General features: G+C 41.1%; 1 protein-coding gene and 1 long non-coding RNA gene across 3 annotated transcripts in view; one reads left to right on the top strand and one right to left on the bottom strand.

Annotated features, from left to right (window-relative positions):
* The window catches only part of CNN3 (calponin 3), a 48789-nt gene that overhangs the window by 3489 nt on the left and 18979 nt on the right, over nt 1-26321 (top strand). The window contains exons 3-4 of one of the 2 annotated variants that reach the window (XM_026037865.1): nt 1021-1143; nt 14860-15511. In XM_026037865.1, coding sequence (XP_025893650.1) covers nt 1021-1143; nt 14860-15090 — 354 coding nt within the window. In that variant the 3' untranslated portion in view covers nt 15091-15511. Of the gene's footprint in view, nt 1-1020; nt 1144-14859; nt 15512-26321 lie in introns of those variants that run through there. The other variant, XM_026037864.1, reaches the window with a different exon arrangement.
* LOC112946115 lies at nt 1078-8465 on the bottom strand. The gene is made up of 3 exons (XR_003249156.1): nt 8320-8465; nt 8096-8165; nt 1078-1128 (listed from the first exon to the last, which is right to left on the bottom strand). It is a non-coding gene; the product is annotated as an uncharacterized LOC112946115 (long non-coding RNA).

The raw sequence follows: 26321 nt of genomic DNA, 5'->3' as shown, positions 1-26321 counted from the left end.
ATTCTGCATTTTTCCATCCTACATCTAAGAAGGCTGCCAGCTTTTGTTATTCAGGATATCTTTATTTTTGATGTGCAAATATTGCAACATCATCTTTTCCAGTTATAAATCACCAGGGCTAAGCTACATCGATTAGAAATGGTATGATTGGAGGGGGGGAAAAAAAAAAAGAAAGAATTTTCAATGTTTGTGGCAGCATTCGGAGTCTCCCAGTTTCAACATGAGTTCCATAATAATAGTAGTGACTTGGTGTCCCGTATGAAGTTAGAGGCTATTGTCCAGATCTAAAAAAATGTGTCAACATCACTGAACACTGCATTGCAGCTCATGAGTTCGTCTTTCATTTAAACAGTCAGAACTTTCCCCGCCCTCAGGGCTGCCTGCTGATTTGGCAGCGTGTCCTTCCATGTGATTCCTCTAGGTCAAGGTAAAAGTACCAGGGAATAGCACAGGGTGCCTCGGTGCTGTTAACTGCATGCTGTGTTCTGAAGCAAAAAGAACACACCTTTTATACTGGAAAAGAACCAAGACTTTTTCTTGAACTTTTTAAGGAAAAGATGTTCTTCTTATCCATTTGATAAGACTCATTGATCAGTCATTTAAAGGATGGTGGTATTTGCTGTTACACTTTTAGTAATATGCATTGGATGTGAATTGAGAAACTCTTTGGCAAAAAGACAGAACAGTCATGTTGTTCGGATTAAATCTGATCAAGCCTAGAAATGTGTCACACTAACCACTAGATGGGGCACGAAGTTAACATACTGGAAATGAAGTTGCTCTAGCCAAGTTGTTTATTGCCTTAGGAAGTTTTAGGAAGTAACAGTAAAAGATATTTAAATAATAAATGAATGAATAAGCAGTTCTGGTATTTTGTTGTACAGTTTTGCCAGAAGTGCTACACACGACACTGAGTACAGCACCTAAGAGAAGATTTCACATTCAAACAGGTCCAATACTTCTCTAGAAAAACAATATTCTTCCAGAAATTAAAATTCAGCTTATCATGCTCTCTTCCAGTTCACCCTTGATCGCATTCCCAGAAGCCGTGAGGTTAGACAGTCTTGGACCTCTTCTGTGGTAACAACCCTGTACTCCATACTTTATTCTCTTCCTTTGACCTACAAACTGAAACCAGATTTGGTAGGTAAAGTATGTCTTATTTAATTGAGAACTTGCTAATCTGCTGCTGATTTGCAATATCATTTGGAATATCAAGACCTTGTAGACTATCTCATATGTATACTTAGATTTACAGTTCACAATAAAAATATTTTTGAATATAAAATTAAATCTGAAAGAGATGGCAGTAATACAACAAGAAACAGAGGAAAGCTTGTGCTGCTATTGAATTAGGATACCAAATACCAGTTCCCACCCCCCAGAATTTTGCAAGTGACATCAGAGCGTTTGTTACTCCCTTGTAAATGCTAGTGGAGCTGGCACAAACAAGGTCGCGGGTTCGTGATAATATCTCTTCAGGATTGCAGCAGCACAGACTGTGCTTGAAATCCTGGTTATTCTGTAGGATTGCAACAGCACAAGCCGTACTTGAAATCCTGGATGTTCCGTTGACTGAGCTTGCTCCCTAAATGGTATGACCAGTCTGGAACAGGCAGATTCAGATCAGTAGAAATATATACAGCTTCAAATCTTGTGCTTACGTGGGCTTTTCAGCTATGTGCAGGTTTATTCAGTCTTTGGCAGACTGACATTCATTATCTCATCTAGTGACAGAGAACATCACTGCTGAAGTGGTAGCCACATTCATCTCAGCAGTTTTGTGAAGCTTGAGAAAGTTACAATTTCATGCTAATTACAATGCATTTTTAATAATATTCCACACATTTAATCAAATCAAAGCACTCAGAGCTGTCAGACTGTAGAGAGAAACAAAATAGAGATATTTCATCAGTAGAATTAAGTGAGGGGGTTAAAACATGCTGCACTGAACTCCAGTTCAAATCTTACAGTTCTGTAGGAAAAAATTGGTTAAAACAAGCCTTTTGGTTGAGCTGCAGTCATTAAGATATCAGATATCCAAACTGGAGTTTCTAAAAGACATTATTTCAGCAGAATTTCAAATCAATGGTTTGTGGGGTTTAAGATATTTAAATGAAGCCTGTATAAACATATGCTGTTAGAAGATCATTTTCATAATTTCGTAGCAGCACGTATGCACCCACAGAGAATGTTTTTAAGTAGGTTTCTTTAGTTCTCATTGTGAATTGTATTGCTAATTCTAAAGAGGTCAATTACATTTGTGCTCTTTTGAACATTTATAGAAGTTGCTGTGAATTATATAATTGGTTTCAGTAGTACTGGTCAGTTCCTATCAGGTGAAAAGCTACTTGCTTGCCAAAATTTCCAGAGCAGTTTAGTGTGCAAAACAGCAGCAGCGTCTTTGCAGTTCTTGTTTTTCTAGCTTGTTCTGAAAACTGGAAATCAAGGCAAAGTTGGGAGGGTGGAGGGGATGGATTGCTGATTTTTTCACAGAGATTTGAATTTGTGGGGAAGAACAGAGGTATCTTCACATAAAGCAGACAACTTATAGGAAGGGAAAGTAACAAATGGTTAGGAATCACCTTGCTACACTACTGTTTTCATTTAAAATATATACATTTTATTGGCTTACTATTGCAAATGTAATTGACTGGAAAAATCCCACATTGTAGCTTAATATATTACCCAAACTGTCAATAGGACACATGGCAGAGAGCAGAAAGTTGCCAGCACGGCATAGTTCCTCTGTTTACTAAAGGAATTTAGAGACATCAAGATTTACACGTACCATTATTAGAACTAGTACTGGAGCTGACAAGCTGTGGTAGATAAGGAAAGCCCTAATACTTCTGAAAAATATTTGTTGTTCTTGTAAAATTATTAATAGATTTTAACAAGGTTCATAATCCCTTTGTAGTATTTAAATGAACTACTAGTTCAAAATTCTATCCAAAAATTCCTCATCTGTGATTACTAATGGGCTGGAGGGAAAGGAATTTCCAAATACTTTTTGCCAGGCACCGTTATCAGCAGCAACAGGAGCTGGTACCCTCACTCACAGCAGCATCTCCAGCTCTATGCTGAATCTTACACCACCTAAAAGTTGGTTGCGTATGGCGAGGTGAATGTGTATCATACAACTTTAGTTGTATGGGAAGTTAATGAATTCTTTAAAATATGGCAAGGCAGCTTGTAAAGATTCTAGAGTACTTAGCCAAGAAAAGTGATAAGAAGGTGAAAATGCTTCACAGTGCCAGTGAAAAGACTTTTTGCAGTATGTGAGGCAGCTGATAATATTTAACTGCCTTTAGCTGAAGAAAACCTTGGATTGCTTCCAAGTCATTTCTGTGAAGGAGCAATCCTGATATCCTTACACTTGCTTCTAGGTTCATCAGAAAAGTGTATATGTTTGAGAGGTATAAGGTCAATCCTTTGATTGAAGACTTCCTTGGGCACCTTAAAGCTAGGGAAAAGCAGCGTCAGTTATCAAAGAATGTGGGACAAGAGAATTACTGCTAGAGGAGACCATGAAACCATTAGGTGCAGAAAAGCAAGATTTGGAGCAGATAAACTAGCTATGCCAGCTTAAGCTTAAGTGTTAAACCAAAATAGGTATAAAGTGAAACAACAAACCTACTACCTGCACAGGAGTTACTTTATGTATCCTTACTTACAAAAAACACACAGGGCTTGTGTATTTCACAATACACAAGTTGGTCTTCTAGCAAAGCTTCTTAGTTTACTTTGCCCAAGAAAGCAGTTTCATTTAACTGTTCTTCAAGACACTGAATTCAGAAAGAACTGAACAACTCCCAGGAGGCTTTTACTGACTTGCAGGACTCACACCATGCTTCAAATGGGCCTTCAGAGAATTTAAGAAATGCAGAAGTTTGTTTAGGCAACTTGAGCTCATCTGGAAGAGGCTCATTTCTGAGTTTCACACATCTACACTCTGCAAAGCTAAATCCCTTTAGAGACATGAAACCAAGTAACAAGATTAAGATGTCAGAGGCGATGACTGGCCTTTCTTCTTATAGCCAAGTACCAGAATTCTGGAAGTGTCGGTGATGCAAGAGTGCCTCAGTCCCGGGCAGTTTTCATAGCATGTCTGGCTCAGATAGGCTTCCTATGCAGAGGCCTAAAACTGAAAGAAAGCTCAGCTTGTGCCAGCACACTCCGTTCACACCTTCCATACCCCACAAAGACTTTTCAAGCTATTCAGCAGTTGCAGCCATGTTTAATATGCAGTTCTAGCCTCAAAGTCTGGAAATTCCTACCATGAAAATGGGCAGCTTCTCAGAAAAGATTAATGCCTTAATTGAGATGCTTAATTGAAAGACATAAAACTGAGACAGGATACCAGAACATCTATTAACTAGGAAGGGATGTAAATCCTTCCTAGTTACAGAAAAATTCACAAGCAACACAGAGACTTCTCCAAAGCTAGAGAAAAATTGCGGGATCTTACATAGTTTTTTTTTTTTTTTAAAACATCCAGGAAACACTAAGTCAATGTTAGAGAAACATCCAGGAAACACTAAGTCAATGTTAGAGCCTTTCTACAATATGCTTCAGGTCGACTGAGTCAGGAGATATAAGGTCAAAAGAAACCAGTCTTCAGTTCTCTTGCTGCTTTCAGAACTCTTCATGTCGCTGAGCTGATGTGCCAAACCTGAAACCAGGCCTTAGGTGGTCTAGCACTCTGCCTCGGTCACAAGTATCCACATGAAGGATGCACAAGCACCACACAATAAAGCTCTACAGACATTGCATCTAGTCCTAATTCTCAGCCATAGTTTGTATAGGTCATAATTGGTTCAGCACTGTGCTTTTCATTAGTGCAATGAATTCTTTTTCTAGCATTATACAGACATATTGTCTAAAGTGCAATTCATTACTGCAGTGTGCACCCAGGATCCTTAGAGTCTGGATTTTGCATTTCTGGGGACACTGCTCAGATTCTGCTGTCCCAGCCTGAGCCCGAGATAGGCAGAACTTTTCAGATCACTGCTATTTGGGGAAACTGTTTTTAAATCAAGCAAAGGTAGCAATTATTTCACATCAGAGCCTTCCTTGCATGGGAGATCTCTAGTAAAGACTAGGTTTTGTTCATACAGAAAGTAAAACAAGCTCTGCTTTCTGCCTCCCCACCTGCTATCAACTGACTAGCCTTTTCCAACTACTTTCTAGAGGCTTGAAATCTTCTTTATTTTAATGCACAGCTGATTATGCTTCTAGCAGTCTGCTGATTCTTTCATGACTCATATGAGGCCTGGATATCCCACCATACATGCCTGGTCTCCAGACTGCTTAAGTTCACAACAACAAGCTTTTTAATTGTTACAGAAATATTCACACAGTAAGCTATATGAAAGGAGATCATTATTTCATTTAGCTAAGATTTTCCATTCTTTGTACCCTGCTCAAAATGTCTTAAGTTCATAGCACTTTAACAAATTGCTATGATGAATAATAAGTTATTGTCCCTAATATCATGATTCTTATTAGATCTTTGCAGAAAAACAAAATCTGGGTGGTGGCCTTATTTCTTTATTCACTTCTTAACAAGTGAACTTTGTACAACAGAGTATTAATAAGATCTGGTACATTCTCTTGCTCACTAAATCTCTCTGCCCCACTTAAAATTCTTGGGGACCAGATTGCTTTTGCTTTCTTACTATATCCCAACCCCTGTTGTTCTTCTACAATCAAAACAGATAAAATAAACAAGAGTAAGCACATCAGACTAAGATGATCAATGCTATAAGTTGTATAGGCTAGAAACAAAGCAATGACAATGATTTCCTGAAAGTGAGCATGGTAACTAGTGTCCATAGCTACAAATGAACTTGTGTCACTAGCTTTTTATCTACTGACAAAAAGCCTCTTTACTTAATTGTATTATGACTACCTTTCTCATCCACAGAAAGTCAAATCTCCTGTGCTTCCCACTAGTTTAGCAGCAGCAATAAGCCCCAAACCTATTCCATAGCAAGCTATGCAGGTAGGAAGTTCATTCTGCAGCCTGTCTCTGCTGTGGTAACTTGAGTCTTCTTCAAACAGCCTTTTATCCATCTCCCACAGTTTCTCACTAGACTCGTTTCTCATGCCCCTATTTCTTCACGAAACCTTCTGGCAGGGAAGATACGTTTGATTGATTTCACTGACCACCAGGCTGTGAATTTAAAATTTAATAGCCAGCACAAATGTTCTCGAGCCAACTCGAGCATTAATGCAGCTCCATAACCTTCATTTACTGTTGTCATGATTAACTGGTTGCATTTTTCTCATTTTACATTGAGCAGCTAGGCCAGAGATCATACTGAGCTCACACATCCCATTCTGCTTCCACACACCTGCAGAAGCAACAGACACGTATGGATGGGTACTGCAGCTCCATGGGCTGTCGCTACCGCTCACATAAAGTATGGGGTCTAAGGTTACCTTCATTGTCCGAAACCAACAAATAAACAGTCAAACCCACATGTTTCTGTGTGGATCCACCTTGAAATTCTCAGACTTCCCTCACCAAGCTGTTGCCTAACTCTGGAGGCTCTTAATTATCCTGCTTGTCTTCCTTTTCATCAGCAAAGCCCCTAGGCACACCCAGGAACAGACCTGAGTTGTTTAACTCCTGACAGCTAAATAGCCACACAAACAGCTCACTCCTGAGCAAGGGAGCAAGTCAGAACCTGGGAGCATCTCTCACTGCTCCGCGTGCCCCTGCTCCGAGGGGCAGGACCTGGGCCCTTGGCCTCGTAACTCGGGGCCGGGCAGGCACCTGGGGACAGATGTGATGCTGCCCGGCACCGCCACCGTGCAGACCTGCTGCAGGTCTGGCCCAGGCTGGTTTTGTGCCTTTCTCCCCTAGAAAAACCCACAGGATGGAATTTTTGTCTCTCTCCCCTCACCACCCTGTTTTAAAGTGAGAGCTGGGAAAATTAGGGATTTTGGGGATGCTCCCAAGTGTATTTTGCATATGACAAAAATAATACTCCCAGTAAAAGCAGAAGAAAAAGTAACATTACATTAGAACATTAGAAACCCAAGTGCAAAGTTTTCTTGTTGAAGCTTTTGCTCTTCCTTCTTCCCCGCTCAGATGTCCGCTACTCTTGCTTATCCAGGTTAGATCATCTGCCTGCAGGACCACGCGTGTTCCCACGTGCTCTGGGAAGCACCTCACCTCCTGGGGGTATTGGGTGAACAGCATCACCCCAACAAAGCACCCAGAGCCGGCTAGGAAGGGTTTCTGCAGCCTGCTGCCTCGCTCCAACAGGAGCCATTGCATAGAAGGCAATAACCATCTTCTGTACTTCTAGTCATTCAAGTGATTTAGAGACTAGGAGATCAAAACGTATCTATTCAATTCCACTTTAATTGATTGAGTTGCGTCAGAATACACAATCACATCTAGGTATCTTGGCCTGCATTCTACAATTACAGCTAAGCAGCAAACATAGTTCCAGGCTGTGACTGGTTTTATGTACTAGTTTTGGAAGGAAATGAGATAGATAAGATCTTCACCTTTTAAAAAGAATAAACCATTGATTACTTTAATGACCTTTATATTGTTCAGACAGAACTTGATGTTATTCCTCTTCCCTGCCAACAGCAATAGCATAAATTCAGAGAGAAAATTCTGCATTAAAAATAAAAATATTAAAAATAGTGAGCTTTTTTTTAACTGGAGATTGCAAACTTGAATTTTCGGACACATGCCACATTTAAACTAGAAAAACTTTAATAAGAACACTACCCCTCACATGCTTAAATAGTTAAGTATGCATTACCAGAAATACACATAAAAGCTAAATTTGGGGTTATATCACTAGAGATCCCATTATCTCTTAATTTCTTTAAGTTTCTCTTGTTCTTCTGATTACCAAGTAGACATATTCCCTAGAAGACCTTTACTGCCACATAAACCAACTATCTTTTGAAACCTTTTAGAAGTGCTCATTATGATGAAAAAATCTGTTTCATCTGACCATATTAAATTTTAATTCTCTTTAAAAGACAATATATTTTATCTTGCTCCCAAGATATGTTAATAAACCAAAATACTTACTAATAAAGACAATGCACTCCATACCTGATGATCTTCGTTGAGATGGCTCAGTGGGAATCTTGATTCCCCCTCTGGAGACGTAAGTTACGATTTTCTGGATTGAAAATACTGATGTAATGATAAAGTGATAAAATAAGTGATATGCACCCACTCCCATAGCAGCCCACAGCAGAGCCATGAACAGAACACCCGTTTATTGACTTTCCAGGCTTACATTTATCACAAACTCACAACATAAATATACTTACCAATAAAAAGTGAAACATTTGTTCACTGATGCTTTTTTTAGTTTAAATTTATAATTAGAACAATCTCTAATATTATTAGAGAGAGGATCACCCAACTGCAGGGCCACAGGACGTGTAATTCTGCTTCCTGCAGCTGGATGCACTGAGCGGGGAGCTGCATCCCGCCCCTGAGAACAGGCAGCAGCTGAGACCAGGAGCCAAATCCCATCTACCTGTGTCGGCGACTCAGTGCTTCTGAAGCTGAAAAAATAGTGTTCAGCTGGATATATCACTTCACAGAGCACTGATGCGAGGTTTTCAAAACAGTAAGAAAATACTAAAAGCAAGGAAGTGCTGATGAGGTCATGAGATAATTTGCATAGCAGGATACAAATGAATTCATTGAGAAGTCTCTCTTAATTCTTGTGCTACAGGAATGAAAAAAGCCCATAAAAGAAAAACACCTAAACATGTACAGGCATTTGTAGCTATGTTGTAAAATCATGATTACACTCCTGAATTGTACTCCACAGGGTAATCACACTATAGAAGTATCAAACCACAGACCTGACAGCACTGTTTTACTACAGTCTTCCTCTTCATTTTTATTTCAGGCTCTCTCCTCAGTTTGCGTTGTTCAGCTCTTGCAGACTGTTCAGCTCTTCTGTAATTTTAATCATTTCTGCTCTGTTTCCCTTTTTTTCCTGAATGATCCTTCAGATACTGTTATGGTCAGATTTGCAGTTTCTGAAAGGCAGCTTTCTTTGTGTTAAGAGAACATCTACTCCCTTTTAATTTTCTGTATTTGTAATTATATTTGTTTATTTTTATATCTGCTGAGGCTATTCTGAGATTTTTTTTGTCTGTCTTTGATTATAGAAATTTCTAAAGCTGATTTTTGTGAGGTTTTGCAAAGTGCAGCTTGTCACGGTACTTCTTTTTTTTTTTATTATTTTATTTACAAAATTGCAGTTCCCAGTAGCAAAACATCTGGATATCTCACATTAGTTAGAAACAAGCAATTAGAATAAACGCAGTGCACAGATTACAACTCCTTTAGTCCTTTGGCTGCTTTCTATAACTAGTATATCTCCTCAGTGATCTTTGATCACTGCAAAGCCAGGCTTCACTCCCCAAGCAAGCTAGAAAGTCACTAACCCCTCACTTGGTTAATCCAGAGTCCAAGAGCAGAAAATGTCTCCTGAAAATACCTGACGCTAAGGAGCTTTACCATATTTTTAGGTGGTCTAATTCGTTCATCTGAGGCAAATGATAGGCATTTATACTCTTTATATTTTGATTGAAAATTAGCTATTTTCATATTTCTTTTTAATCAAGCCTAGCAAACAAGCACATTTTTAAAGCCACTTCTGTGGATGGATGACAATATAGTCATTTTTTTAAACTCTATTTTTTATCCGTGCTGCCTTCTTTTTAATTGTAATTCAAACTGGTTTCCAATCTCCCCTTTCTCCGTGGCTTCCTTATCCCAACCCTTTCCCTTCCTTTCATTCAGAATACCAGGAACAGCCGTTCACATTTTCCTGGCTTTTCAGAGCAACCTCAGAGCTACCTTGTGGGCTTTTGTTTCCCATCAGGGGGAAACAGTTGCTTTCTATTCCCAAGCGCTAATTAGCCACAGAAATGAAGTATGTATCCAGAAAAACAAAACAAAAAAAACTGTTTGAAACACGCTAGCTGAAATGCAAGCAAAATGAAGTTATTGTTAATATGTAACTTTACAGGATGGCAATTCTTGCTAGGAAGCTGAAGATACGTGATTGCTTTTTTCACCCTCTCCACTGATGATTGAAGGGAAGCCTGTTTGCCGTTAGACACGCAGAGGTCCAGTGGAGCCCCGGGCAGCCCTGTCCCCTCCATCCCTGTCCAGCCGGCACCAGGGATGGGCCTTGTGGCTCCGGGTTATCCTACCCGGGGAACGCACACAGTACTCGGGTGCTCCTTCATTAAAGACACACGCAAACATTTAGAGATGCACAAAAAAGTGCAGCTTTTCTGCTTACACATTTTCATCTTAACCGCTGGCCTGGCGTTATCTGGAGCTGAGGTTTCAGTGTTACTGCGGGCAAGTGTCTCTGCGTTACACTGTTGCATTCGCCAGCTCCAGAGCTGGTTTCCCCTGGGTTTGTGCCAGCTTAGAAAATACGGCCTTAGAAAATACCTGAAATGGAAAGGCAAGAACTATTCCATTTTGGTATGGAATTAATAATTACATTTTTATGTGGAAGTAATTAATATGAAATTAGATTTAGAGTGAGAGTTGCTAGATCTAAATGTTATTCACTACTCCTTTACTTTTATGTCTCCATTAATGTACTGATGAATTTGCTCGCTGTACTATTTAAAGTCTGCTTACTTTGCTAAAGGATTGCTAAAGGATTTTCATGTGTAGGGTTTAGTTTATAGGCCTAGCTGTGGAGCCTGGCAACCAGTGAGGCAGCTTAGCAGTTATCTGAGGATTTCTTCTCGTTTAAGGAGGTTATAGACACTAAGGAGCCACACAGCCATCTCGGCTTCTAGAAAAGTCCTTTACAACTTGCTGGGTTCAGTGACCAGGCAAGTTCTTGGACAGATGCAGCTCAAAGTGGTCTAAAAAGTGATAGAAAACTTTACCCCTTTTTTGCCCCATAGATAGAGAAAAGACTCCTTTTTTGCCCCCTTTCTGCTCCATCTCCAAGGAAGGCTGAACCAAGTAAACCATAGAGCTGTGGGGACATCTCTCATGCAAGGCAAGTGTTCTGCAGGCAGCCTTGTAGCTAAGGTAAATAGTACTGGGAAACACCTGGACTGACCTTGCAGAGGCCCTGCTCCGATCTTGCCTAACAGATGCTTCTGCTCTCTGCCTGCTAATAATTTCCCCAGGATTCACCAAGAGCTACTCGTATTCTCCCAGAGTGTGAAAAGCAAAACCCTTGATCTTTTCAAGATGAAAGATACCATTTTCTGCAAGATTTTAAGCTGTCTTTCGCAATTCATTAGAGGAAGAGCTCATCATCTCTTGTACGTTTAGGGACAAGTCAGACAAGCCAGTTCCTTTCCACCTCCACAAGCTTGTGTGCTGATACGAGCTGAACAGCAGTATTTCTAGCTCATAGATCACATAATGATTCCTCTGCTTCATAACACACATCCTAGTTTTCCCAGAGGTTTCTCCTGCATCTCTTGGTGTGTTTGTGATGTCGAATTCCAGGCAATGGGAAGGCCAACCCTGTCTCCTGGTGACCGTGTGAGGGAGAACTGGTCGGGCAGGATTTTTGGAGGGGAATTGCCACTCCAACACATAGCCACTCTTACGGGTCGGGTCGGGAGGACATGCCGGGAGACACGCACTGGAGGTTAACTGGAGGTTGACTTTTAATGATCAGGAGGATTGATGAGTAGTTCTGACTTGCAGATCACAGCCTCAGATTCAGATAGGAGATCTATTCGTCCACTGGTTCAACAGGTTTATACCAGAAGCACTGTGAGGACAAGTTTCCTAAATCAAGGGCTGCAGAGCATAGAGGTTCATCCTCAGACTGTCTTTAGGGCATATTCCCTACAGAGATCCTTTAGAGCAACATCTTTTCTATCTTGGTTGAGGGGACATGTGTCGGCTGGGAAAGAGCAGATGACATGGAAGTTTCCACTAGATCATATTTTATAGAGCTGCCTAGGCCGTAATGAGCCCCACTGTCTGAGCCTTTTCCCCATGAATCAAATGGCATCTGAACAGCAGCTTGCAAGTTATAAAAGGTAAGTAGAAAGTAGAAATGAAAGTAGGATCATATCCAAACCTGCATACAGTAAAGGTGTTTTGTTAGGGTGTTGTTTGAACAGCGACATTTAACATTGTTTCATTATGTGGTCTATGAACACACGTATATCCGTTAGGAATTCATCCTAGCACATCCCTCCTTGGCTGGATCTAACTGGGAATGCCAGTTACCACGAGGAGGAGAGCAGAGAGCCAAATTCAATAAAGGTGGAAAGCAGGATGAATTGTCTGGGACAGAGCCTTAGTAAACACCATGATAATAACAGTTCAACTTTTTATAAAACCAGTTCTACCATCCGCAGCTGCTGAGATGAAACAAATGGTAGAATTTCCATCAGACTTGAACCATATCCGTGACCTTCCAGCTTTGTGTTAGAATGGAAAGTAGGGGAATGATGTGAAACTTTGTCCTTCCTTTAGCTAACTAAACTACGTTGAGCTTTCTTAGTAGCTGGAGACCTAAAGCAGCAAAGTCGGTATAAGTCCAGAACGAAGCATGCCTGGAAATAGGGATCCAGAGGGAGGAAGACTGCAGAGAGAGTAAAAAGGAAATGGAAGAAGAGAGGTGAGAAACGTGAGGGAGGCGCAGGAGACTGCAGAGAAATTTAGAATGGAAAATGCTGAGGGAAGATCAAGGCAGCGGGTGAGCTGGTGGCTTGGGGAGAGGTGGAAGCGGGGCCGTGTTTGCGCTCAGATAGCGCTGCCCGAGGAGAGGGGTGATGGAGGCTTGTGTGCAACAGGGTTACATGGTCTTCTGGCCTGAGGTCAGCAGTCAAAATGAGTGCTCAGCTCTCAAGAGAAAAAGGGACAAGACTTAGAGTTGATAAGAATCTGAAAAAAAAACGCAAAAACAAGCAAAAGGGGAGTGTTTATGACTGTTCCAGTGCCACTTAGGCATTTGCCTGACACAGGCTGGATTCTACAGCAGACACTCCGGGCTGCTTCTGCCTGCAGACCCAGGGAAACACGGCAGGTTGTTCTGTCTGCCTGTGTTTACAGTACCATCACGAATGGTGTCACCAAGTAGAAATACCCAAACTGGCTTGACTTTAGGTATTAGAAGCAATCTGGCTCTAGCAGAATCAGCATCGCTGGGATTAACCTGACCTGTCAAGGAATAGAGCCAAATGCATGGTTTTGTTCACAGCTGTGGAAGAGGTTCTTTGAAATATTGAAAGAGCATGTGGTTGGTTTGTGCTCTTATATGACAAACCACGTATATAAAGAATAGATTTTCCTTCTCTCCAGATTGTAAAGTAGGTTTTAAGACCTGATGTGGAGGTTTGAAATGGGTGTATTCATCTAATTTCAGAAATCTGGTATGCAAAGTGGATGTGTTAAACTTCTTTCCTTAGCCAAATAATCATTAACATACACAGTTGCAGTTTTCTTATACAACTAAGGTTCCTGTTCATGAGTGCTAATATGCTAAAAAGGCCTTCTCTGGATTAAAACAATATTCAGAAAGTCACTTCAAAGAGAAAACGTCAGCAAGTCTTATATGAGTCAATTATTTAATTAAGACCAGTGATAAAATCTGATAATAATTTTATGTACAATATTAAGTTTCATTGATTCTGATAAGAAAATATTGTGATGCAGTTGTCACGTCCCCGAGCTAATAGATTTCTGGGGCCATCTCAGAGGCAGAGAGAGGCGTACGTGAGAGTCTGGCACTCCACAGCGGCAGCAAGCGCTGCCTTTGACAGACACACAGGGCTGTTAGCAGCCTTATCGGGGTATCTCGCCTCACAGCAGGCAAGGAAACATTCTGGAATATGTTTGCTACAGCCATGTAAAAGAAACTCTGTGATTTTTTTTTTCCACCACCAAAATAGTATCTCTCACAGGCTGGTGAACTTGGAACAAGGAACAAAAATCTAAGTTCATATCATGTAGGCCCGTGATTTTATGAAAGAACTCTTTATTTCCACATAACCTCCAGCTGTGCAGAAAGTGCTGATTACATGATAGTTGTTAGATTTAGTTAGGAATTCCTTGCCTGAAATCCAGGTACTTTTGTTCATAATTTATATACCTAAGTACAGTGTGTTAGTACCTAATACACCATAGTGTATTATGCCTTTAATTTTGAGCAGTCTTTCAGTTTACCAATATATAAAAATGGAAGTTCACTTCCTTTTAATGTTAGCATTTGTGAGTGAATTTGAGACCCCGTGTCGACAAGCACATGACACGCGTGTTTAAGGAAGGTGTTTTGGTAAATACAACAGCTTACTGAAAGAGGGGAAAAATCCACCAGCCCTGCATATCAGCTAGTGTATTTTGATGAAGGTCCTAATTCATCAGCACATTTTTGCTGAACTCTCTTGCTGACTTAAGCCAAAGTACAAAAGGTTTATAACTGGATCTCAGGTTTAGTAATCCTAATTAAACCTCTTTGGCCTTATTATGCCTTAATCTGTGCTCAGATCTCATATTTGATATAACACAAAACTGTTATTTAGGATGGAGGCTATTCTGGCTGTATTTCTGCTTCTTCCTTGCTGGCAAATTAAGTGTCCTGTCTCAGAACTCCTCTCCCTCCCTGACATGTAAAGAAGTCAGCTGCTATAGTCAGCTACTATGAAATCATTCTATTTGCTTTTATTTGCTTTTATTTTCTGATTTAATTATTCTCTTAATCTCTTCTAGCTTTCAATATGTCTTTGGTAATATTATTTTTTGCAAAGGTAATGTTATCAGAACACGCACGCTGTTGTTTCTTTACCATATGAAAAAAAATCTTGTTTTACATTTGTAAAATATTTCATTTCTTTTAGATATTGTGCAATGGACCAGGAACATGTGTTCCTGTCTGTATATGCGCTCTTCTTCTTGGGCTTCTAGGACTAAAGAGAGCAATCATTGTGTACGTAGAGAGCATCTGCCGCGTGGAAACTTTATCCCTCTCTGGAAAAATTCTTTACTACTTTTCGGATTACTTCATTGTTCAATGGCCTGCTCTGAAGGAAAAATATCCCAAGTCGGTATATCTTGGTCGGATAGTTTAAAAACAGAAGACAGACTTTGCCTAAAATAAACCCAGAAGGCTTCTCACTAAATAAATGTATTATTTTCAAATAATTTATTTTCAAAGAATTTTGTTAAGAAATTAGTCTGCTACTGGAAAAGCAGGCAATAATAAATATATCTTACACTGGAGCACATTTTCCTGTAGATGCATTTATTGCCTTCCTATTGTTCATCCGTACCCCATTATAGCTTGAAGTCTATGCTGTCTCTGTTTTCACCTAATTTTCCTGCTATGTGAATAGGAATTTTTGTCTACAAATAAATATGGGAGTTTGTATGAATTGTAACATTTCCTGTAAGGAAACTTTGTGTAGTTTTCTAAATTGTAAGAAACAAAGTCTCGTTTTAACACAACAGACTTTATTTCCTGTATGCTAGCAGTGAAGTCCCTTGTGAATCCTTAGAGTATAAAGGAAACAGTTATATTAAGTTGGCTTCATGACAGTTTGTACTCTACAGTCTTCCAAAACCCTCAAAGCATTAGACGGGTATCATTTTTCCTCTAGGCTTGTTGAAGCTGGCCCTGTCATCTGCAGTGCACCTCTGAAAACTCTTGCTCACTTCTAAAGATAAATAAAAAGGTGACAAATGTCATGCTACTGGCACAATATTTATAGAAGTGCTTTCCCCCAAGTTTACATTCAAAAATGCTTAGCAGGTTTATGTTACAGAGCAAACTGTTGCTTCGGATAATTGGACTGGTTCAGTCTCTTGTATATTGGAAAAAGTGAGGGTTAATACCAGTAAAAGTGGAAGAGACAGACACCGTCATCTTTTCCTGATTTTTGGAGTACAGTATGCATTTAAGAAGATTTTTTCATGGCAAATGGCATTATATTCTTTGGAACAGTTTTTAAAGGGTACTTTGTTGGAGGTAAGTATGTGAAAGTCTAACATTTCACATTCATCTGGTAAAAATGAAATTCTACACACCTGTAAAGCAGTATAAACACCCCTGTCCACACACAGTGCTGTGTGTCTGGACAGAGAAACACATGCAAGGAGAAAAGCTCACAAAAAAACAGAGCTGCTTTACAGAGTGCACAGACTGACTACAGTGAAGGCAGCAGCAGCTCCCTGTGCTGTCACAGAAGGAAGGTTTTGTTGTCTGAAGCCTTTTCCCCTGTGTCACATGTCAAAAATGTTGTGGGGGGATCCTGGAGCAGTAGGGGCTGGCTGAACAAAAGCACTTGCTCCTGCTCTTTGGAAACAAAGTAGAAATTTGGGAGAAGAATATTTTGCTTTTCATAAAACTATGTAGAAAATTATTGTCGTGATATTGCAAGACCCTGTAGGGAAGCTGTTATAACCTGTCCAACAGGCTTACTAGTTCTTAGCTGTGGGAGAGACATAGTTAGAGCCCATTGATGTGGGCACAAGCAGGTTCAGAACACAGACTTTTCATGGTTTTCAGCTTAGTTTATGCCTGACATTAAAGAGCAGTTAATAGGTTAAGAAAATGTGGGAGGGAATCTTTGTTCTGTACATGCTCAGGTCCTTGAGAATGACCCAGCTAAAGCAGTTCTGATGTGTTTAAGGGCCTTTTCCCTAAACTGGAGTGAGGACTTCCTTATCAGGACTTTCTGCCTAGTTGCAGATAGTTTGGTAAATTGGAGATACACCAGACTTTATTATGGCTAACTACTTTATTTTGGATGGTGTTCTCCGAGCTGAAGCTGAACCGTGCTTTCTGTTGTGCAAGGGCACTAGGGCAGAGGAGAAGGAGGACCAGGTGCCAAGGATCCCAGCAGGATCTCGCCCTGAAGCCAAGGAGGGCAGGAGGAGGGAAGGGCAGGGAACCTTCCCATTCACAGGCCACGTCGCAGCGTCCCAGTAGCCGCCAGCCTGGCCAGGACAGCATTTTGTCTTTCGGTGCATTTTAAACTGAAGCTTTAGAAGTTTTGTGACCTGAAACACTGGAGCTTTGCAAAGGTTCTTCTGCCTGTAACTATTACTGATGAGGAAGTCACTCACCTGTTTGGACTTGGAAACTCCCTTGTAAGTGCTCTGAAGTAACAGCCAATATCACAACAGGGTGTTCTGCAAAAATGACCTGCTCCAGGCTGTCTCATGTGGAGGAATTGCACCTTCAGTCACATGGGAAGAGACTTTTTTTTTTTTTTCCTCACTTCCACCTCTGAGGGGCAGAGCTGAAAAGATTTCTGCTTGTGATCCACCATAGGGTTGTTCCTCACTTTATTTAGTCCACCTGGAAGCTCAGGTTAATACATTGAATATAAACTACATTTAATGTGGGTGATTAGCTTGAGGGGGAGACTATTTGGTGAATAGCAGGGTACCCATTTCCTTGTTTTGGATGCTGTTTTCCTGACTGCTCACTGGCTTAGGAGCCAGTCTGCATTAAGGACACTTACTTCTTGCCAGTTTATAACAAGTCTTACTAAGTGAAAACTTGTGTCAGAAATGGCCCAGAGGGCTGTAAAGTTAAAGCAACTGGACCTACTTTGGGAGCTGACAAGTGGAAAGATCGCAGCCTAATTTTGACCAAAGCTTCCAACAAAGTCTGCATTCATAACTGAACAGGCCAGAGCATAGAAAAGAGCTTCTGGCTTAAATTCTGTTAAAGGAAGTTTTGTTATCAACTAGATTGGCTTTTCCTTGAAAAGATTATCTCAAATAACTGCTAGTTCTCTCCAAAAGCACCGTGGAGCCGAAGTAAGCTAGCATTTTGTTATTGAGCAGTTCTTATCTTTTGCTTGTAGTAGGTGGGTACAACCAAACTGTCATTGTTCTAAAGGAAAACTGCATTCTTCCTGCTTGGTGCAGCAGAACACAAAACAGTGCTGCAATGTTCAGGCCTTAAAGGCCTGAAAGTAGCTGACTTAGATTCCTTCCATTTTAATTCTTGCATTTTGCTGTGTCTCGTTCTTTCTCTTAAATATTAGTATTTAGGCAAACAAGTTTCTATTACATATATGGCAGAGGTTTGGGGTGAAATATACTACCACTTACCTCCTCATTGCCAAAAAGGAAAATATAATATCTTATGGATTTAAAGGAAAATAAAAGAAAGACATTCTTCAAAGAAAACAAATATGACTTTATGGAAATACCATCATCGAAACTGGCAAAGATTCAAAAGAGAATAGAAAGCATCCAAAAATTCTTTCACTGAGTCCTAGCTTGGATTCAGGCTGTTTTAGTTATCAGACTTTTTATTTTATCAAGATATGCATTAGTTGACAAGTATCAAATATTCAGTTACTTCACTTTTCAACTGGTTGTTGTCTTCTTGCAGAGAGTATATGATGTATAGACACCGAAGGTTTTGAATTTATTTTCTGTTACTCCTTTTCTACCATAAAAGAGGAGAGACAGGTAGACCCTACCAAAGTAATAGTGTAAGAAAAAGTTGACTTTTAGTGGAAATGGCCTAAAGATCATTTTTAAGCTGTGCCAGGAGAAGTTCAGACTACCAACCTTCCAGCAAATGAGTTTCTTGCAGCTCCACAGTGACTATTACAGTCATGCTGGGCTGTCTTCTAACAGTTTACATTAATGACTTCTGGGAACAAAAGTCAAAACCTCACAAGTACATCCTGAGATTGCACTCATGCAATTCTGCACACACCAGTTTTTCCAGGCAAAAACACCCCATCATAGCTGGTGCAAGTCAGTTAATGCCTTGAAACAAGAGACTGCCGCATGCAAATTGCAAGCAGACAGTTTGAAAGATGCGTTTTCACACATCACATTTGCAAAGCAAAAAGATCCTTTTGCATATGTTCAAAGGGCCATAGTGCATAAACAGACACATTATTTCTTTCAGCCTCAAACAAGCTCATCAGCTCTCCTTGGCCACTGTGCTCTATCAGGAATTGCATCTCAGACCAGTCTTTCTTACAGGGTGAGGAGCGAAAGCAGACAGCTTACATGAAAGGCTGTCTCTGAAACAATTAGAGAGCAGCATTTGCACAAAAACCTTTGCCTGATTCAGTGCCAAGTGGCACAATCCAGCCAAACAGATTTGTGTCCCACACTCCTCTGTCCTTTGCAAAGAGCATAATAGGTTTGCTCTGTCACTGTGTCTATCTGGAGGCTGCATCTCCTCCGTTTTCATGAGGAAAATGATGTGTTTTAATAGACCCTTCCTAAATGTCTTCATGATTGCTCATATACACTGGCTACACGCTACTTGTTTTTCCCTTCAAATCTCCTGTTTTTATTACCTTTCCCTTTATAATCCAGTTTGAAAACAGCAGTCAGCTTGGTGGGATATAGAGTTACAGTAGCACAGCAGATAAAAGCAGTGCAAGATCAGCAGTTTGTAATTCTTCTTTAAAAAGACTTTTACTAACACGTCTGCGCTCACAAATGGGTGCCCTGAGAATGAAACTCGGACCGCAGCTATGGAATTTCCACCCAGCCTCTTTTCATTTGCAGTGGCAGGCTTAGGAAAAGCCTGGTATAGACCACTTCATAAATGTTAGAAGCTTAAAATGTCACCTTTTATCTTTGTTTTTTTTAATTTGATTTGCATAAATTAGAAACATACATTTTTAATCTAACATTGGCTATTTTAAGACAGTACAGCAGGGATAAGTAATCAAATTCATTTCATACAGAATTTCCATAACTGATTGCATCACATCTCATGCATCACATTGCATGAACTCGATGAAGCTCATACTCCCTCTCTAATATATTTGCTGTTAGCCGGACAGAGGGAAAGTCTTGTTTCAAACAAAGTTGTTGGGTTTTGTTCGTTGGTTTGTTTTTTAAAGAAGATGGGTGTTTATTTTTCTTCTGTGTCAGTGCTCTGTCAACCCTGCCCCTACAGCAGTTGTGATTCATGTGGGTTTTGGTCACTGGGCTATCAGGTACCTGTTAGCACTAGGCACAGAACCTACAGCCTGTAGTCTACATCTTCAAATTGACTTTAGGAATCTAGTTCATGAAAGTAATTATGAGCTAGTTGTTGATGTAGGAGAAATAGTGTTTAAGACACAAATTCCCTGGGAGGCTATTTTTTAATTATAATTTCACCAAAATTAATCTTCCGTTCATTTAATGCTATGTGAGAGAAGGACAGATTGCATGTGATGAACACAAGGTTCAATCAAGTGAAGCTTGTGTGTCAACTGAATAATAATCTGCAGAGGGGTTGTCACTGTTATGGGACAGAAAAAATAAAACAGTTCTGAAGTTTTGCGATAGGAAACAAGAGACCTTTCAAACGTGTATTAAACAGAACTGATCTGTATTCTCAGACTAGATTTGGTAGTCATGGAAGTTAAATGGCTAGCACAGATCACAGCAAGCCAGAGCACAAGCAAGCACTGTGTGCAGTGCTTCAAGAAGCTCTCTGGCTCATTCAGTGCTTTGATACTCCCTCTCTCTTGCTGGCCTGCATTACAACTGCACATTTTATCACTAAATGTCTGGTTGTTCTAGGAGGTGGGTGTAGATCTGGGAAAGGGCTCATTAAGTCCTTTCAGTTATTGTCTGCAGCACAATTTGAAGCTGAACCTCTCTGATACTTGATTTCAGTTTTGCTTTTCATCAGCAGCCTTACTTCCTTACAGCCTAACGATAGTCCCATGACCTGTATTGTTAAAATCGGGAGGAAGTACTTGGAGGCAAAGGTCATCCTGCAGAAAACAGCTTCATAAAGGATAAGTTTTTACACAAACATTACAAGAAATGCAAAAGCCTTTTTTGCAATAGCTTTGGACAGAATGTATCACCTGTGTTAAAAAAAAAAAAAAAGGCAAGCCCCGGTGCGTCTCATGCTACAGTGGTAATGGAAGATGAAGAGAGAGTGAGGCGTGATACGGGGAGATAGGCAGTTGTTGGCAGGCTCGGTTAAACTCACTGACTTGTTTCGCACAGTGTAAAATTTCATATTACTTGTATACTTTTCTATCTCCTCTCCAAACAAAAATGCAGATGTTTAACATGCTTAATCTGTCAATTAATGGATTTGGGGAAAATGTATCTACAATCCAAATAAGCACCTATACATTTAGCTGTGTCAGTGAGAGGCTTTAACTGTACACATATTTATAAAGAGATGTATTCTTTGATCGATAGTATGTTTTACACATAGTTTTTGTTGTTTGGACTGCTCATATCTAAGGAACAGAGCTGAATGAGGTGTCTGACGGGGTGCTGGCTCTCTATACAGAGAAGAAGTGAGAAGGGGGTCTGTGCAAATAAGGACTTCTTTCCTATTTCAGACAGTTACGGGACTTTACCAACAGGGATAGTACTGTATATTTAACACGTTTTGTAAAATGATGTTTCGTGAATGGGAGCACAGACACCAGTGAGTCATCCTCTAGTAGCACCATATCCTTGGCAATGTTTCACCTAGACCTTTTAGTTTGAATCGATGCAAAATACAAGGCAGGAACTCACTTTAAGTGATATCTTAACTGCTCTACATTAATATTTGTAAGAACTCCTTAAAAAGTAACAGGCTGTAAAGAAGGTACTTAGTCATTTCTTTTCAGTGTAATTAGTTATCCATACCAAAAATCCTTTGGGGCATCTATTTTGTATCTCAGCTCTTCTATCACTTACACAGTTAGTAGTTACAAACAAGAAGAAATAAGTTACCTTGCAGTTCAATCCCAGTCACAAACATATTTTAAATTTAACTCACAACTAGAGCTGCAAATTCCTGAAAAAAATACCTTCTGTTTTTGCTCAAATAAGAGATATAGGGGTGGAAGTTGAGAAAATACTGGAAGAAGTTTCTAATTCTACTGTGAATCTGTACTTTAAAAGAATTATTTAACAGTCAATTCTGAGAAAAAAAAGACGTTGACTGCTGCATTTTTTCCCCAAATGCATTCAGTCTTTTTAAAGACTGAGCACATGTAACACAAAGCAATTACCGTTTTTTTCATACCGTGTAGGCTGAGTTTACCACGGTCTGTAACTCTGCACTGTGCTGACTATGAGATAGCCAATACTTCTCGAATATCACGCTCATTTTCCAAGCCTTTCCCTCTGAAGAAAGTTTATTTTGCTTCTCCATTGTATAAGGTGTTGTCTCTTTGCTCACCATTTCTAATCTCCCTAACTAATGCCATCCTCTGGGGTTAGAAGTGAACAATATGGGCTGCAGTAATTGCATTCACTTCTTCCCCCCTCTCCATTTTGGGGCACATTCGGAGATCACCTGTGAGGCTGGGGATGCAGGCAGGGCCATTCCAGCCCTGGACCTACCACTGAACAAGCAGCCAGCACACAAAGCACACCCTGCTGCTATAACCGCTCGTTTAAAACTGACTGATCACTTTTGTTATATATAAGCAAATAACTGCTATAGATGTTAGGTCTTCCAGTCTGAAAGGAGGCTTCTTTGCTGAAGGAAAAAGCAAGAAGAAACCCTTCAACCTCAGAATATCCCAAGTGCTGTGGGATGCAGTACAAGCACAAACCCAGCAAGATTAATGATCTGGGATAGAGCAGCTCCAACCTCAGGATTCTCTCTTCTAGTCCAGCCTGTTATCCGAGCATCAGCTATTCCTAATTCCCCTCTCTCCCCAAAGTCTGACTCACATCCTCTGACATCTACTGAAGTACATTAGCAGTGACACTGATTATTTGAAACCTCTCTTATCCAAACAGATTTGAGATCTCTCACTACTGTAATAACCGAGTCTGCACTCTGTGGTAGGAAGCCTTTGGCTAAATGCCACTGTATCTCAGCTATTCACTCGTCATGTGCAGCACTCATCAGCCTTTTATCCCTTGCACCAGTTGAGTCTCAAATAACCCTATAAAGCACGCCGAATATCACTTGTTCTGTGCGGTTTTGCTCTTGAAACTACTACAATGATTTCTTCCTAATTTCTGCGTGGCAAAGCCATGGAAAATCAAAGAATAATGATCTAATGTTACAGAAAAATGCAGTTAAGCCTTTCCTGAAACTTACCAGTGCTGTGCTCAAAGGTAGAAAATACATTTGTGATGAAGAATTTGTCTCTTAGAGAATACAGCCTAGATAACAGAAATTGGAAGATGTCACAAAATTGGGCAGCAAGAAGAAGGTTTTTGATTCCTTTTTGTCCCATTCAGATTTTGACTGGTAAGACAACAGCTCTGTGCTGTAATTAAGCATTTTAATTAAGCATTTTCAATAGCAACAATGCATTGTATCCAGGCAGAAGCAAGGAGAATATGCGCAAGTTGGGAAAAATATTAGTGATGGGGAGCAGGGGGAATTAAACAGGAAAGCTTTCCTGAGCTGAGCCTGGAACAACTGTGCAGGTAAAGTCCGGGTCATGCTGAACAGAGAGCAGCCAAGCAGCGAATGTTGCCTCTGTCCACCTCCTGCAGATATAGAATTACTTCTTTAAAGAACTAAAGGTGAAGCCAAAGCAGTAGATGGAAGCCAAGAAATACGGTAGCCTGTGTTGTCCACATGGGCACTTTCTTTGTGTGCTTTGCTACACTGCTCTTTTACATAAATATCATTGTGAAACAAAGCAGATCTTATTGATATCTAGCTTGCTGACAACAGAATCAAACATTTAGGCACACATATGTTAGTGATGGGCAGATCTTGTTTGTGGTACCACAAGTGTTTGTTCTTGCTGGTCAGCGATAGTGTCCGTGATCACTTGTCCCTCCTGTTTGGTAGGCTCCCTACCTGCTGCAAGCCGGAAAGCTCGTGGCTGCTTACGCCTGTTTGAAGAGGAGAGTGGAGCATTTGGGGTGTTCTTGTCACACTGTCAGCAACCCAAAGTCCTTTTTTGCCTTCTGTGTATTAGTTTAAGCAAGTCACAATACCAAAAGCAAGCCTGCCACTCTGAGAAGTGTGGATGGCTACAGGAATCAGGACAGAAAAAGACTTCATCAGCAGAATGAATGATGAAATCAGTTCATTTCAAAGCGTTTAGGTATTTTAACATTTCAATTTACTCAGTTTTGTTTTAAAATTATAAAGTTTAAGCTTTACAGATACAAGTGTATATATAAATCTTTTGCCTCTGGAAGGTATTTTAGCAAGAATGTGAATGTTTTGTCTAAGAAGTTAGGTACAAAGGGGAAATCTTTCCCAAATTAGGATTCAAGCTCCACTTGTAAACTACCAGACAGAACTCATGCTTTAAAAAAAAAAAAAAAAAAAAAAAATCCTTACCCAAACAAAGATTCTTCTCTTCCCCCTGCCCCATCCCCAAGAAAAGTCTTAGCTTATATTTCTTCTCTGCTACAGTATTGTAGCTTTGGTCCTGTGCAATTTTCGGAGCGTTTTGGCATCGTGTGCCTCGCTGGAGACATCTCCATAAAAGGGCATTTACTCCAGCAACATGGGGGAAATGCAATATGTTGATGTCAGATAATAATTCCATCAAGGCTGAATCTGGCCCCATGCTTCAGTCTGTGGTATTTGTAAGAAGCGCCTGCACTTAGTTTTTCCATATGGTGATTTAGAAACATTTGTGCCAGCCTTTGGGGTGAAGTCAGCGAGGAGGCCGGGAGGAGGCCGCTGTCCCGGCCTCCCGGCGCCTCGCAGCAGTCCCGAGTCTGCTCACGCGGCTGGGACACAGCACGAGCCTTGCTAAGGACAGGGTGCCCTGCAGCCACCTCAGCATCCGCGGGCAGGAGGGAATGAGGCTGAGGCTCTGCGGAGCCGCACTGCCTCTGGACCCTCGGATCCCGCCAGAGCCTGGGAAGGCCTCGAGCTTCATGGAAGCTGCAAAGGGGCTCTCCCCAAACCAGCGCTGCCCCTCGGGGAAATCCCCCGGCCCTGCTCACCTGAGGCAGGGAACGAGGCACAGCGGCAGCCCGGCTCCCGTTAACGACCCCATCGCTGGGCTTCATCCTGCAAGACACGGCCCCCACCACACGGTTAAACACATGGACACAGCGTGGATTTGATCATTTTCCACTGGGACACATTAATTCTGTAGATTACAGTGGAATTACACAAGGGATAATTTGGGCTCAGGCAGTTTAATAGGACCCTGCATATGCTTACAATAATTCATGTTCAAGAATGTTTGTAAGATAATGGGCCACGTATCCAGGAAAACAGATTTTTGTCTCCTGCTAGTCCTTCTGTATTGGTTTCCATCTGAAATGATCGGTGTGTGTTTATGATATTACATGTGGTGGATGAAGAAGTTATTACAATGTCACAAAGAGGATTATGATTTCAGGTGGGGAATAATTCTCACACAAATCCTCTTTCCATACAAACAGCCTTAGAAATAAGGAATGTAGAAAAATAGGGCAAAGATAAGAGATTTACACATAATGAGCCAGATTGCCCAGCGTGCCCCAGCTGCCTGATACTACACCCGTGCGTTTAAATGCGCTTTGTGCTGTCAGTGATGCAAAACAGAACGTGTTTTTAAGCTATGCTCAAGTATTTTTTATGCAATGCTTCCCCTAGGCATAAATACATTATTGATCGCAGAACAAATAGCAGCAGACGCACCAAAAGACACAAGCTTTCTTAGTGGGCACTTGGCCTCAGAATCAAATCCCCAAAAGGCATTTGTGTCCCCATCAGAGGGCGGAAAAATTAAAAATGCTAAATGATTTATTAGAGGATAATTTAAACCTGATTGCCCAGCTACTAGCCAGCAACATTTTATTTTAAAATGGATGAAATGCATTATTTATTGAGCTGAGAAAGGCATATCAATTGTGAATGTCTTAAATCTCTCAAGGCACAGTGCATTGCAGCAAAAATGATTGAGAACATTAATAAATAAGGTCCTGATCCAACTTTGCATGGAAACATTTCCAAGGACTTTGGAGCATATTGAATCTAAGAGCCCTAAATCACCGGTCTTCCGAGGCTGTGAAAGACAAGCCAATCCCAACCTTGCCATCCCAAAATTAATGCACTTTCATGCTGTTTACGTGAGCCACCGCTTCCCGCACCCCGTCCCTGATTTCCTGCCTCTCCTGCAGTTTCCTTTTCCCATCGGGCAGCCCAGGCCGCTCAGCTTCCGTTAACCGGGAGCAGCGCGGGCTCCTCGCGCTCCCTGCTCCCCGCCCGGGGGCCCCGCAGCGGCCAGGGCAGCCGGGGGGCGCCAAGGGAGGGCGATGCCCATTCCAGCAGCGCGGAGGCACCGGGGACCGCTGCGGCCCCGCCGCCCTCCCCGGGGAGGGCCAGCGGCCACCCCAGCCCCGCGGACCGCAGCGGGACCGCAGCACGCGGCCGTTGAGGGCGGTTAAAGGCGGTTGAGGGCGGGGCAGGGCGGGGCGGCCGCGCCCC

Source organism: Nothoprocta perdicaria, unplaced genomic scaffold (genome assembly GCF_003342845.1).
Source record: "Nothoprocta perdicaria isolate Ctin4 unplaced genomic scaffold, notPer1 scaffold_20, whole genome shotgun sequence".
NCBI lineage: Eukaryota > Metazoa > Chordata > Aves > Tinamiformes > Tinamidae > Nothoprocta > Nothoprocta perdicaria.
The sequence above is the reverse complement of the archived record's forward strand: the minus strand, read 5'-3'. Positions and strand labels throughout refer to the sequence as shown.